General features: G+C 45.9%; 1 protein-coding gene across 3 annotated transcripts in view; it reads left to right on the top strand.

Moving 5' to 3' along the window:
- Eva1c (eva-1 homolog C) overlaps nucleotides 1-15,326 on the top strand; it is an 84,111-nt gene continuing 68,785 nt past the window's right edge. For all 3 annotated transcript variants that reach the window (XM_031364365.1, XM_031364366.1, XM_031364367.1), the window contains exon 1: nucleotides 1-675. In XM_031364365.1, the coding sequence (XP_031220225.1) occupies nucleotides 516-675 (160 nt within the window). In that variant the 5' untranslated portion in view covers nucleotides 1-515. The remainder of the gene's footprint in view (nucleotides 676-15,326) is intronic.

Consider the following 15,326-nt stretch of genomic DNA (forward strand, 5'->3'; position numbering starts at 1 on the left):
GTGCGTCACGAACGGGCACCGGCCGCGCTGCTCCACCGGCCTGGGTGAGGTTGGCGCCTGGCCAGCGCAGGCTGAGCCAGCAGCTCTTGGCCATCACCCCGCCTAGAGACCCGGGCGTGGAAAGCGCTCAAGTTGCGCAGCATCGGGATCGCTGCTGGAGACGCACTCCGCTAGGGGCTTGGCGCCCCCCGATCGGCTTCGGCAATGTTCCGGGACACGAGGCGACACCCCTTAGACTCCCTTGACTAGGCTCTTGGAGCCAGGGAGGTTTCTTCAGAAGAAACTACGACGCGGCCTCCCTGGGATCCTCGCCCCGCCCCGGGTCTCCGCCCCCCTCCCCTTGGCTGGGGATCCGGGACCCGGCGGCCGCCTAAGAAACCCCAGCAGCCTGGACCAGGACACGGCTGGGGGCCGGGAGCCGGTGGCTACGAACGCGCTCTGCCATGTGACGCGGTCCTCCAGCCTGGGATCCCAGTACTAGCGCCCGCGCCCAGCAGCGCGCCCAGCAGCGCATCATGCTCCTGCCCGGACACTCTCGCCCGCCGCCCGCGCCCCAATCGGCGCAGAATCAGGGCCTCCGGAGGCAGGTAGAGCCTCCGGGGCAGCTTCTGAGCCTCTTCTACTGCACGGTCCTAGTGTGCTCCAAAGAGACATCCGCACTCACCGATTTCTCTGGTAAGAGCGCCCTTGCTTGCCTTGAGTCCGCGTTCCCCTAGCTGTTGCCCAGGTGAGCTGCGTCTGCACTACCTGGTTGGATTAAAGTTGAAGTGTTCTCCCTAACTAGTTGTTTTGCCTAGTAGGAGCCCTTGGCATCTAGGTGGTGGTAGCAGGGAAGCCAGCCCTTATTAAGTCAGGACTTATTTTGAGTTTCTGGGGGCTCTCTTGACTTTTGTTAGTTTCCTGGGCATCAGAGACTCAACCCTGGCCTTTATATGTTCATTAGAGGACCCCTAAGCTGATCTCCCTACCACTCTCAACTCTGGAAGATTACAGTGTTCTGGACGAAGAGTTGCACTTGGCTGGCCACCCCCATGCTAAGGGTGCGTCCCAACCAGACTCCAGGGTACCCATGTAAGGAGACTAGTCCACAGCACACTGGACGGAAAGTCCAAGCCAGCCTCGAGAGAGGGAGCCTGGGAAGACTGGAGGGCTGGTGGAGATGCTCTGAGACTGTTTGAAGCTGACAGAACAGAGGCATGACTCTCCAGCAAAAGGTGGCAGCACTCCCACCCCACCCCCAAACACACACACACACACACACACACACAGAGAGAGACAGAGACAGAGACAGAGAGAGACAGAGACAGAGGGAGAGAGAGACTGAGACAGACAGACAGACACACACACACACACACACACACACACAGAGAGAGAGAGAGAGAGAGAGAGAGAGAGAGAGAGAGAGAGAGAGAGAGAGAGAGAGAGGCTCCTTCCTGCAGAGTCAAAGATCAATGCTTTCTTTGGCAAACTCCTACCTGACCTCTGGGTAAAAATCTTAGCAAGGTGTGAGGCAAGGAAGGCTGCAGGTGGCAGTTGTGGGGATGGTTTTTAGAACCCATGATAAAATGACAAATGTCTTTCCACACTGTAACCCCCTGGATCTCCATCTGCTCAGTGGCGTCTTTTTCCATCAACCCCAGGAAGCATCTGTACCTCCGTCCTTTCTCTCACCACTTTCTGCCAAGTTCAGGCTGGGCACAGACTCTAACCACCTCCTTGCTACAGTTTTTCTTTTCTTTTTCAGCATAATTGTGGTAAACAGAGTCACCGTCTGCTCTGCTCTGTTCTGTTCCTGTGACAGACTAGGCAAAAAAACTGGAAGCGCAGACTTGAGCTGGGTTTCTGGTTTGCTTACAGAGAATGTTATTCATTGTTAGCCGAGAGCCCTTAGGTCAGAGGTTCTTTGCTTAGAATATTTAATATCAAGGCAGTGTTCTTGCCTGGCCAAGGAAGCCAAGATATGCCTGTTTGGCAAGCAAACCATGGTCCTTAAAACCAAGCTGCAGAGAATCAAAACTGGTAAATGTGCTGGGGAAATTCATCGGTTTCCCCCCGCCCCCCGATGGTGACTTTTTTCTTTTTCTGTAATAGAAATTTCTTGGCTTCCAGAAACTTTATGTGTTTGCTGATTTAAGCTATAGCGAGCGGCTCCAAGTTCAGCCACTCTCTTGCCCTGATTATCGTAAGGGAAGAATTAAAAGCTCACAACCATCCCTTGCCCCACCACCCCATCCCATGACATCATTTCAACTGAACAAATATTGCTTTAGACAAAGTGTAATGAAACTCCCCCACCAGCAGATTATAGACTCTTCGAGTTTGTTTCTTGAGGAAAGCAGTTACAGTACTAACAGTGTGTAGTTTACCACACAGGTTTCGAAATTAACTGTGCTCAGCACCTTGATGTAGATCGGATCTAGCCTACAAACCGGGAGGCAGCATCCTGTGAGAAACAGGTGCTTTGGTTCTTAAGTAGTGAGGTTGATGGATGGCTTTTCCTGCTGTTTTCTGTGGTTTCTAGGTCTCAGAGCCAACAGCAGGTGGTGGCATTGCCGGGCCTTTCTAGCCTTCCTCATTACTGTCTAGGGACCAAAAGGAAGGAAACATGTGGTCCTGTCTTCCCAAACTGTAGGTCTGCTCAGGTTTAAACCCAAGTTCTATATAATGTGGATCAGGGGAAACAACCACCATAGTCTTGGGGGGAGAGTTGGCCCGTTTAACTTTAAATTGCAGCTGCAGGAGCAGACCGTGAAATAATGTAGTAGCATAAAGGGAAACCCTAAGATCCCAGATGGACAGTTTGAGTGTCCAGTTGAGAGTGTTGGACTCCTTCTTGTGATTGATTTCCTGTGGCCCGAAAGGGTACTGCCTGATTTCCTAGGAACAAGGCAGGCCTGTTCCCTTTTATGAGTTTGGCGTGTGTGTATGTGAGGAAAAGACACAGCAGGCTCGCCCCTGCAGAACCTTACCACAAGAGCCCAGGGCTAGGAGTGTGTTTGACAATACAGACACTTGTTTTCTAAATAAGAAACATCAAAAAAGTGTGGAAGAGAGAGGGAGTTCAGGACACCCTGGGCTTGTGAAGAAGGACAGAGGAAGTGTTCATGTGACAGAAAGTCCCAGAATGTGGTGGGCCCCTGTCAGAGTCATCGAGTGCATCTGTTCATCCCTGCAATTTGAGAACATTACTTAATGTCTCCTCCCCTTTGCAGCTTTCCCAGGCTAATGCCTTAGGCTGTCAGCTGGTGTCATTTTTCCTGGGTCATTGATTCCCCACCCCTGGAGATTCTGCCATCAGATCTCTTCATAATCCAGAGCTGCCCGTCCTTCTCCTCTGGGCTTGGGACTTGGGCTAATCACCCCCAAGACTGTTGAGGCCCAGGCTCTCCATACCCTCTTCTCTCTGAAGATTTGGGGCTTTGAGGGTGCGGTGGCCACTGGAAGGCTACCATCCCTGCATTAAAAATGTATCTCAAGGTAGGCAAGATGCCACCAAGCTTGATGACCTGAGTTTGATATCTGGACCCACATGGTTGAAAAAGAGTTGACCTCTGATCTCTACACACACACACACACACATATACACACACAAAATAAATGTGTATATATACATATATTCTCTATATAAATATATTTATTTCTATAAGTTTATATTTATAAATATATATTTATTATATTTTTAATACACACACATATAATACATTCTCTTAGGGAAAACAAGAGTGCACTTTTAAAATCAATGCCTGCGGCCCTCAGTTCCAGCCTTAAGTACCTGGCTTTGTCTGTTTTTCCTGCTTACGATGAAGTCCTGCTCTTTCTCCTACATCTCTCAAATACAGGAACAGGCAGGCCCAAGATGTCCAAAGTGATCCCCGATTATCTCCCCTTCCTCTTTTAGAAAGCAAACAGACGTTAGACGTCTTTCTAACACTCTCTTACTTTGGAGAACAAAGCAAGGGGTCTGGGGTGTAGGGTGCTGGGACGCCTTTTGGAGTCTCAACCATTAAAAAACAAGGCATTTGCCTACAGATGAGCATCACCTATTTCCTGAGGCTTCCGTGTGTCTCTTGGAGATAGCTCAAAGTGCCCTTCAGCAGTTAGTGAGTTGTTTTTTCTCTAAGTTTTATTGATCACTGTTTGTTTGTATACATTGTGTATGTGTGTGTGTGAGGGCAGTGGCCAAAGTGCAGCTGTGGAGGTCAGAGGGCAACCTTCAGGAGCAGGTTTTCTCCTCCCACTCCAGGTTCTGGGAATCAATCTCTGGTCACAGCAAACACTTGAACCTTGAAGACAATCCACAGGGTAATGAGAGGAACTGTAACTCTCGGTTACTGCGAGACAAGTACGTTACTTAAGATGACTAATCAGGAGGAATATTGACCAGCTGTCTGGGCCACTTGTTGAGCTGTTTTGCGTGGCCTTTCTCTGTTGTTTCTCTGCTGAGGACAGACTGAGGTGTTCTTTTCATCTTGTTTTCTTTCCTTTCTCCTTAAAGAAGTTCAGAGGCTTGGGCTGGGGGTCGAGTGTGAAGAGGAAGAGAACCCAGTCTTGTTGGAGTCAATTGATACAGTGTATCCATTTGTTTCCCCTGAGTTCTGGAAAGATGCAGAGAGCTAGAAGCAAGAGGGATAGAGATGGGAGGGAAGAGACTTCATTGGTCCCCACATTGCTTTTTCCTACTGGTGGTAAATTGTACTTGGAACTCTACTGTGGTCACCTGCTCAGGTGACCATCACAAACCACTGCAGGATAGGTTTCATGAACATAGACGTATGCTCACAGTTTTGAAGATTAGGGGCCTGGGAGAAGATTTATTTGATAAAGGCACTTGTTACTAAGCCCGGTGACCTGAGTTCAAACACCTGGACCTACATGGTGGAAAGGGAGAACAGACTCTACCAGTGAGTCCTCCAACCTCCACATTCTCAGATGCAGTGGCGCTCATGTTCTTCCCCCTTAAAATATATTTTAAAATGTAGGAAAAAAATAGGGACTGAAGAGATTGCTAAGCAATTAATAGCTCTGGCTGCTGGTGACACATGCCTTTGATCCCAGTACTTGGGAGACAGAGACAAGTGGATCTCTGAGTTCAAGGCCAGCCTGGCTACAGAGTGAGTTCCAGGATAGCCAGGACTACATAGAGAAACACTGTCTCAAAAAGCAAAAACAAAACAAGACAATAAAAGCAAAATAAAACAATCAAAAAAGAATACGGCTCTTCCAGAGGTCTAGAGTTCAGTTTCTAGCACCTACATGTTGTAAATGCAGTTCCAGGGCACCCAATGTACTGTTAGCCTCTTCAAGAGTCAGACATGTATGTGGTAGACATATATACACGAGGCAAACGCATATACACATAGCATTTTTCAAAATCCCTTTTAAATCTCCTTAAAAAAAAAATAAATAAATAAATACTTCTTTAAAGAAGCAGTTAGAGAGGCCGGGTCTCTAACAGCAACAGTTGCCTCTGTCCTTGGTCTAGAGGTTGCAGACTTCTCACCTATGAGGCCATCCTCCTGTGTGTCTATCTGTGTGCTTATTTCCTCTTCTAAAGCCACCAGTCAAATGGATTAGGACCCACATAATGCTCTTGTCTTAACTAACACCCATTTAAAAAACATACCTCCAAGTTTACTCCCATTCTAACGGGAATCCACGTGGCATGTAAATCAGTCTATAACACGGGTCATCTGAAATCCAGCCAATAGTCCTGCCTGGGCACTTCATGTTCTACTGGCCAGAATTTCAGCATATGACATGGCGGGTCTTAGAGGCCAAGTCCTGAGAGGGAAATAGGACGCACATAGTTGTCCATTTTTAGAAAGCTAAATGTCCTGTTTTGTTCCCAGATAAACCATGTGCAACCCTAAGTGTATAGAATAGCCTATATACCCAGGTCTATAGTTCTAGGGTAACTGAATGTCAGGTGTCTGGCTGCATTCTAGGGTTTCTGATTGAACTGACTTGTAGAGTGCCAGGCGCTGGGTTCTTTTAAGGTTCCCTAGGTAGTTCTAAAGTGCAGCCAGTTTAGAGGCACTATGCCAATAGTCACAGGACAGAACTACTTCCTGTTCATGTATCAGTCCACCCAGAACATGGCAGAATGGGGTTCCCTTCACCATTAGCCCAAGGTGACCCACCAGGGATACCAGGCCCGTGTTTCCCCAGCTCACTACCACCTCACAATACATATATTCTCTGACCTCTATCTCTCTCTCTCTCTCTCTCTCTCTCTCTCTCTCTCACACACACACACACACACACACACACACACACACATACAAGTACATACATGCACACACCCATACACACCCACATGTATACACTCACACATATGCACACATACATACTCACACATCTACACATACGCACTGGCGTGCACATGTGCACACACACACACACACACAGAGACACACACTACCTGCATTTTATCATGCCTCAGTCACTTTACCCTTTTACCTAGGAATTACTGTCACTTAAAAAAAAATTGTTTCTTTTTTTTGTTTTTTTTTTTTTTTTTTTTTTTTTTTTTTGTTTTGTTTTGTTTGGTTTTTTTGGTTTTTCGAGACAGGGTTTCTCTGTGTAGCCCTGGCTGTCCTGGAACAACTCACTCTGTAGACCAGGCTGGCCTCAAACTCAGAAATCCACCTGCCTCTGCCTCCCAAGTGCTGGGATTAAAGGCGTGCGCCACCACCGCCCGGCAAAAAAATTGTTTCTGAGTGAGATGCCAGCCCATACTAGAAGGAAACCAAACTGAATGTCTGAAGTTGTCTGGCTCTTATGGAAAGAGAGGAGAGAAATGAGGGTCTCAAGCTGCCTGTCTGTTTCCGTGGAAAGCAGCTGCACTTGAAAAATGTCCTGCTGGCCCCTCCTGCAGTAAAGAGATGTCTCAGTTCACAAGTGGGTCCCTTATTGATGGCTGTGGTCTCCCTGGTGCTGTATTAAAAAGGGCAGCCTAGCAGCATCCTAGGGAAGAGACAGCAAGAAGGGAGTGAAATTAATTGAGCTCAATGTTATTTGATTTCAGCCCTGTAGCAGCCCCATGGTGAGTATTGTCTCATTTACAGACAAGAACTCAGCCATGTATAGGGAAGCTAACTTACCCTGAGTGCCTCACTGGCAGAACGGGAGCTGCCTCCAACACTGAACTTCGGCTAGCCTAGGGGGACGTGGCTTTTGATGGTGTCAAGGGAACAAGACCAACAAAAATGTGTCTGCAATTTGCCCAGTAGCTCCTGGAGTGACACTTTCCTTTGCAGCTTCTCATGACACTCATTGGAAAGAGGCTTGCAGTCGTGGGTGATACACACGATCATGCTGGCCATCTCTCAGTATCTCCTGAGGATTGACCCCAGGACCTCATGGACGTCAAATACTCCTTTCTGAATAAATGGCATGTTGGTTGTCTGAGTGTTAACTACACAGCTCCTGTTGTGGGCTTTCAGCCACTGCTTATCATACCTAAAACAGCCAGAGCTCCATGCAGATAGTTGTTATATTGTTTAGTGAATGAGCCCAAGGAAAAGAAACCTGTAACCATTCAGAACAGGGACAAACTGTGTGTGTGTGTGTGTGTGTGTGTGTGTGTGTGTGTGAGAGAGAGAGAGAGAGAGAGAGAGAGAGAGAGAGAGAGAGAGAGAGAGAGAAGATGCATGTATGTGTGTGTGCGTGTATGTGCATGTGTGTGTGTGCACATGAGTGCATGTGTGCATGCATGTGTGTATCTGTGTGTGCATGTATGTGTTTATAAGAGTCTCATGTAGCTCAGCTTGCCTCAAACTCACTATGGAGCTAGTTGAGGATGTCACTGAACTCCTGCTCTTCTTATCTCTGCCTCCTGAGTGTTGGAATGACCCAAGCTTGCACCACCACAGTGAACTTGAGGTGAGCACAGGTGTAATTGAAGGCCAGGTGTGGTGGGGAACGCCTTTAATCCTAGCACTCGGGAACAGAGGCAGGCAGACTTCTTTGAGTTTGAGGCCAGTCTGGTCTATAGAGTAAGATCTGGGCCAGCCAAAGCTCCATAACAAAGAAACAAATAAAAATTAAGTACTTTTGACCTGCAGTATGTTGAATGTTCATATGCAATGATTCCTGTGCACAGAGAGGGCAAGGCATATTTGCTGTTTCATCTTAAAAAAAAAAAAAAGACACTTTGTTTATAATTGGCATGTACATTCACAGTTGAACAGTATATAATTTATAAATAAACATACACATATTAGAGGTGTTTTTCTGGATATTTTGATTGATGGGTCATTATTATAACAAGTGGGGATCGCTGATCTTCTCTCTCATCTTGTTAGCTTAGGACTTAGCATTCCTGTGATGGCACCAGTTGAAGGTTAATGAGTCAGCATCTTCTCTCTGGACCACTCCCATCCCTCAGCATCTACCCTCTGGACCACTCCCATCCCTTACTGCTTCTTTGCCTTCTTCTCCCCTCCCGTCAAGAAAACTTAGAGTTAGGATTTGAGCCCAGTACTCATCTGGTTTCAGAAATCCATACACTTGTCATTTGAGCTAAGGAATGGCTGAAGAAAGCAGGGCAAAGGTTTTTGAACGTTTATGAATGGTTGTTACTGTTTAAGTGAGGTTGGTATTTTTGTGTCTCTCAGTAAGGAACTAGCTTGCTTAGGAGCATAGATCATGGAGTCTCTAAGATTGTTAAGATTGTAGCACTATGAGGAGATGGCCAGATTAGCCCAGCTATCTATGAGTTTTGCCTCCTCTCAGAAGGAGAGCCTGTTGCTGGTCCCTAGGTATAGCCAACTCCAGTTAAAACTCTGGCTTAGCACATACAGTAGCCTCCTCACGTGGCCTCCCTCAGTGGCCTCCTCACGTGGCCTCCCTCAGATGCTATTCTACGAGCTTCATGTTCACGTCTCATTGACTCCTTATAATTTCATTTTTAAATGAAGAAGTTTTAATCTAGACAGTTTTCTAATATCAAGAGAAGAAAAATAACATAAATTCCAAATGACTTAAAGTAATACCACCTCTGTAAAGTTCATTGCTGGTTTTACCAGCACTTATCCATATCCTGTGTTCTACCTGGAAAAAATAAATACATAGCTGTTCCTTACATGGAAGCATTACAAGTCACTCAAGATTCATATGAGCACCTCTTCAACACACATACAATTTAACTTATAGACTCATGGAGGTGAGAGTCTGCCGGTTATGAGCACACAATTGAAAAAGGCATTATATGAATGATACTCAGCAGTAGCAACAGAGCTCCTGAGAAGTGAAAGGCAGAAGTCCCCGAGTCAGAAAAGAACAAAGTCCATCAAGAAAAAGAATGTACAGCAGAAGGAAAGCTAGGTGTAGCTCCGGACACGAAGACTACACTGACTGAGATGAGCGTCTTTGTAGACAAGTTGATGAGCAGAGATGCAGCTGAAGAGAGAAACAGCAATATGGAAAAATGCTAGAGAAATTATTCAGAATAAAGCAGGAAGGATAAAGGCCTAAAAAAAAAAAAACATAGAAAATGGTAAACAACAATGACAACAACAACAAGGGATAGGCATACAAGGTGGAGGGAAAGCTAGCACACGCTGGATTCTCCAGGAGAAAAATGAGAGAGGTGCACACTCAACGTCACAGAACCGTACGACAAGGACTCAGGAATTTCGGAAAGATTTCTTTTTAAGCATCTCATGCTAGGTAATTCACAGACATATCAAACCTCTGCAATACTAAAACCAAGCAAAGTGAGAGGAAAATATAATCTATAAAGTCTCTCTCCCCATCAGCAGCACTGGGAGACAGAGACAGGGAGGTAAATTGTCGTGCTTCTGAGGAAATGAAAACTCAAATAACCGTCAGCCTTGGTCTGTAGACATGTCAAAGTATTGACAAAGACGAATATGAATGAAGACTTTCTCCGGTGATAAAGCCTTGCTGAAAGCTTTGTTACAGGATGTCATTCACATAGGATGTTAAGTCCAGAGAAAGTGCCTGAGAAAGAACAGTGACGCAGAACATGGAAGCTGTACAGCATTCGATCCATTCCCATGTGTCCCGCTCTGTCTTCACACCCTGTGGTGTCTGAGTTACTGTTCTAGTGCAGTGAGGAGACACCACAACCAAGACAACTTGTAGAAAAAAAGAATTCAATTGGTGGCTGGCTTACAGTTTCAGATAGGTAGTCCATTATCATCATGGTGGGAAATACGGTGGCACCCAGGCAGGCATGGCAAGATGCTAGATGCTGGAGAAGTAGCTGAGAACTTTATATCCTGATACAGAAGCAGCAGGGGTGGGTGGAGGGATGGAGGGTTGGAGGGAAGGAGAGAGACTGGCCTGAGTTTTTGAAACCTCAAAGTTCACCCACAGTGACACACTTCCACCAACGAGGCCACACCTCCAAATCCTTTTCAAACAGTTCATCAGCTGGGGATTAAACATGCAAATATATGGGCCTATGGGGGCTATTTTTATTCAAACCACAAGTGGCACTTCTCCTCCTCCTCCTCCTCTTTAACAAAGTCTGACTAAATACATCTCTTGGCCTGGAACTCATTGTGCTGGTCAGTCTTGCCTCACAGAAGTCTGCTTGCATCTGTCTCCTAAGTACCAGAATTAAAATTGTGCGCAAGCATGCCTGGCTTGCATATCTTTATCTTAAGAGTGATGTTCTTTTTGGTATCTTTTTCTCTCTCTCTCCAAGTACTGGGTATTAAATCCAGGACTTCATGCATGCCAGGCAGTACTCTGCCTCCGAGTTGCATCCTCAGCCCAGATATCTTCTTCTTTTGTCTAAATTCACCAGACCCTTTCGTGACAAACTTGAGCTACTTCACTGACTACCAGCCCCAAATGCTCACATATCCTCCCCAGGGGAGCCTCATTTCCAGGGGAACTACCCAAGGGCAATCTTGTGGGAAAGGAAAGTCTCTCAGGTACCAGCGATGACACATGACTACCCTGTAGAGCCAGCCACTCTTGTCCTGTTCTTAGTTTTGATGGATTCATGGACATGCACATCATAAGGGAGGGGATAGTTAATAGAATTGCCAGGCATCTGAAGTAATAACCAAACCACAGAGCTAGAACTGAGTGTTTCATTCTGTGCCACAGATAGATAATAGAATTTCCATAGCCTCTGAAGTAATAGCAAACCACAGAGCTACACACGAGTGCTTCATTCTGTGCCACAGACCTGGCAGACGACTCTGCCTGTGTACAGATTTTACATGTTCATAGCCTCTGATTCACGCCTTCTCCAACCCCTGTACCCCTAGAGTACTCAGGCCCCAACACTGCACCTTCTCTGCATTAACAAGTTAGAGGCCAATGTTTCCGCCCAGCAGCCTAGTTTTCCAAACACAGAGCACTGTAAGTCCGGGCAACCAGGCACCATTGAAATTCACAACTCGGGCCGCTGAATCTGAACCATGTTTGCGAATGGTCTGATTTCATGTGTGCCTCAGATGCTCCATGAATACAAATAGCCTCATTTGGGCTCAGAGGAACAGGGAGGAAGAAATCCAAGAATGATCTCCAAAACAAATCTTGAATTCGCATGAGTATAATAGAGTGTATTCTGTCAGCATTCCTTTGATGATTACAAACGAGTCCCTTTTCCCGGGCCATGTGGGGAATAATCTGGATAAAATAACCCTTTTTGTCTGCAAAGGACCGTGTGGCGCTTGCATGTGACAGCTGTCACAGTAGTGTTGCAGAGTCTAAGGGCACTCACCGTGCCACTGAACCATTTCCTTTCTTTCTCGTGACTCAGAAAACTTCTCATGTTTGGCCACTTCTAAAATTCTCAGGCTTGAAATCACAAATCATTAATTATACTGTCCTGAGGAACAAGAGACCTGTCACTGGCCCCACCCCTCCCCCTCCCCAGCCTGTTGAATGGACGACAGGTGGAAATGAGAGTGAATGATCTTATCTGGAAAGCCAATTTGTACAGCAACTGAGGGATCTGCTTTAAGAAATGCAGACAGTGTGACAGCCCCTTCCCATTAGGGGAAAAAGTACGTTCAGGCTTGTGTGTCTCTTTGGTCTCTTTGGGTTGTGAAATATAAAGGACACTCATGTGTAACACTGCTTTCGGTTTTCTGAGACTTGAATGGCTAAACACTTGTTCCAAAGCAGGTGACCAAAATGGCCCATGGGCAGGTCAGAGTGGAGGCAGAAGCTGTCCCAGGATAGCAAGGAGGAGGACTGCTGCAGGCCCCTCTCTGTGGAACTACACATCTGTGTGCAGAGCAGACCTTGTGGTCACTTGGGCCTAATTTACCTCTTCCACTTCTAGGGTCAAGTTCAGGAGTCCTTCTGTTCTGAATTCCCCTTTTACTTAAGTCAGAGTCCAAGGCTGTTCAACTCTTTGAGGCGGTTTAGATAAGAAACATCTTCCCCGACGATGTATTTGAGCACGTGGTCTCCAGCTGGTAGAGCTGTTTGGGAGGTTCTGGAAGTGTGGCCTTGCTAGAGCAAGCATGTCACTTTCTGATCCCCACTCTGCCTCACACACTTGGTTGAAGATGTGAGCCCTCTGCTTCATGTTCCTGCTGTCATGCCTGCAAACTGCTGCCCTGCGTCCTGTCAAGGTGAACTCATCTCTCTGGAACCATAAGTCAAAATAAATTGTCTCTTCCATAAGTTCTTTATGCTCATGGTGTTTTACCACAGCAACAGAAAAGTCACTACCTACCCGGTGAAGCAGTCAAAGACCCTGTGAGGCCAGGGCTCCCCTTGCCTGGGGCCTCTGTGGTGCTTGAGCCCAGGGCTCCCCTCCTGGGGCCTTGGTGGTGCTCTGATTCACAGCAGGTTGTTTGGCATCCTTAGCACTCACCAAGGTGCCACATGGTCATAGCCAGTGCCTACCAATGGAGGAAAGTGTGCCTCCCTAGAAGGTTTAATGGAAACCAGAAAGATTTTGTGTCTAAGTGATGCTTGGCAGAGTCTGGAATGGTGCTAGTGGAACTGAGCCAAGACACCTAAGAATGCTGCTAAGCACCTTCCAATGCACGAGACAGCTGTGTGGATGAAGAGTCACCAATGTATACCCCACCCTGTGTCCACTCCTCCTCCCCCCACTTCACCCCTTGCAGGCCAAGGAAACTGGAGCAGCACAGTAGACTTGTCCCTGTCTCATTTCCCAACCAGTTGGAATTTGAAGAAATTAAAACCCTTAATTTTTTTTTTTACATTATTTACTTATATTGTGTGTGAACACATGTGCATGCTATGCACGCAAAGATTAGAGGATAATTTATAGGAACTGAGATCTTTCTACCCTATAGGTTCCTGGGATTGAGCTCTGGCTACCAGACTTGGTTGCAGGTGCCTTTATCTGCTAAGCCCTTTTGCTGGCCCTTAAAACGTTTGAACGAAGAGTTCCAATACACTGTCATGGCTCGTGTCCTGAAGCCCAGCTTCCCTTCTTAGACCAGGGGACCCTTCAGGTCCTCCCTAGGGGGAACGGAGATCCTTCTGTTAGGGTGCTTCTCCACTCGTTCCAGGGAGATTTTACTCAGCACCTCCCCCAACCCCTTTCCTTCTCTCTGAGGGACTGGCTTCGGACATTTCCCCTCCTCATTCAAACACAGCTACTTGCTGCCAGCGGGAGTCAACTACAGTCCTGTGCATCAGAGATGTCCAGGCTTGAAGCCTCTGCTTGCCCAGAGCAAGGATGAGTTTGCAGCATACCTCAGCTATCTTGAAATCTCAGTGATCAATGGCGTGCAAGATTCAGTTCCATCTGAATCTTAAACGGGAAGAAGAGAGGAAGCCATAGAGACCAGGTAGAGGATTCCTTTCCCCTGGGGTCTCCTTGTGGGCCTCCTTCCTCTTCCCCCTGTGGCCATCACTCCTCTACCCACAACCCCACCCACCTCTGCACACCCACGTGCAGTCAGCCCCTGGCACTCACACACTAACACACTGCTTTTAGACAGCAACGTCTTTGCTGTCGTGTGGCCTGGTGCTAAGCAACACTGTAGGGCCCACCTTGGGTAGAGGGGAGCCCCCCCCCACCCCCTCCCCGGAGGGACGACTCCCACTTTCAGATCATGCTCAGCCCTGTCGCCTCTTTTGTAGACAAGTCACAACGCTACTCAAAATATTTCCTTCTGTCAGACACAGAAAATCTACTATTGTTTCCAAGAGAGTGAGCAGAGAGAGAGGCATTGGCAGGAGCGGGTGTGTAGTATTTGAACAGTTCTGTGACTCAGTCCATCTGAATTTCCAAGTATTTTAAGAGCTTTGTCCAAAGATGGGGGGAAAAGGTCTATTGTACAGTTCTTGGCACCGAAGAAAATAGCAAGCCTGTCAGAACTTTGTTTTAGATTTGATTTTCAAGTGGGTGATATAAGAATGCTGTCCAACAGCGGGGCTCTGCTCATTTTCCCATTCCTGTTCTTATTTTTTTGTTGTTGTTATTTTATTTTGTTTTTTGGTCTTTTTTTTTTTTAACTTTTAATGTATTATGATGAGAAAAGTTACATGATTTCAATTTATCTGAATTTGTTAACATTTAAAAACATATTTTAATTAAATAGAATTAAATCACATTCTTGTTTCTCTTTTGTACCCAAACTCCTCCCAGAGACCCCCTTCAATACCTACAATACCTTTTTTGTCATATTCCTTAAAATTTAGAAAATATTATAACAATAAAAATAAGTATTATAAAAGTTCTTTGATATAAAACAACAATCAATTTAACAGTCTTATGTAGATGTTTGTCTACAGCAATAGTGAAAATACATTTTTCTCAATATAAATTTTAAATAACTCCAAACATATTAACTGTATATTTCAAAATAACATATCACTACTAGTATTTTCTTAAATGAACATAAATATATAAAGCCTTTTTGTTTGTTTGTTTTGTGTTTGGTAGAGTTTAAAATCTTGGCTCTTACTGTGGTACAAGCCTAAAATAAGAACAATTTTTAGACATTGGGTTTCATTGTAATAAGGCTGTACTTCAATGACCCTCACATTACCAAAGGATCTTACCTCTATCATAGCTAAGCTGAGAGTTGATAGTTCTGCTGCACCAAGAAATGAATTGTAGGCACAATTTTTTGATACAGACTTCCTGCTATGGTCAAAGCTATTTGACTTGAGTGAGTGACTTTATTTGCTGCCCACAGAGAACAGGTTACATTCATTTAAGAAATGGTGTGTGTATTAAGATGGTCTATCCATAAAGTCATTCGCCAGCTGTTTCAATGAGCAATGGTTCTGCTTGGTGGGTGGCACAGACATTAGGTGAGGGTAAGAATCGGGTTCATTGGCTGTGATAATTTGGAAAAGCATTCATCTCAGAGAAAGAGTAACTTATAAAGTCCTCT

This window comes from Mastomys coucha, unplaced genomic scaffold (assembly GCF_008632895.1).
Source record: "Mastomys coucha isolate ucsf_1 unplaced genomic scaffold, UCSF_Mcou_1 pScaffold12, whole genome shotgun sequence".
Lineage (NCBI taxonomy): Eukaryota > Metazoa > Chordata > Mammalia > Rodentia > Muridae > Mastomys > Mastomys coucha.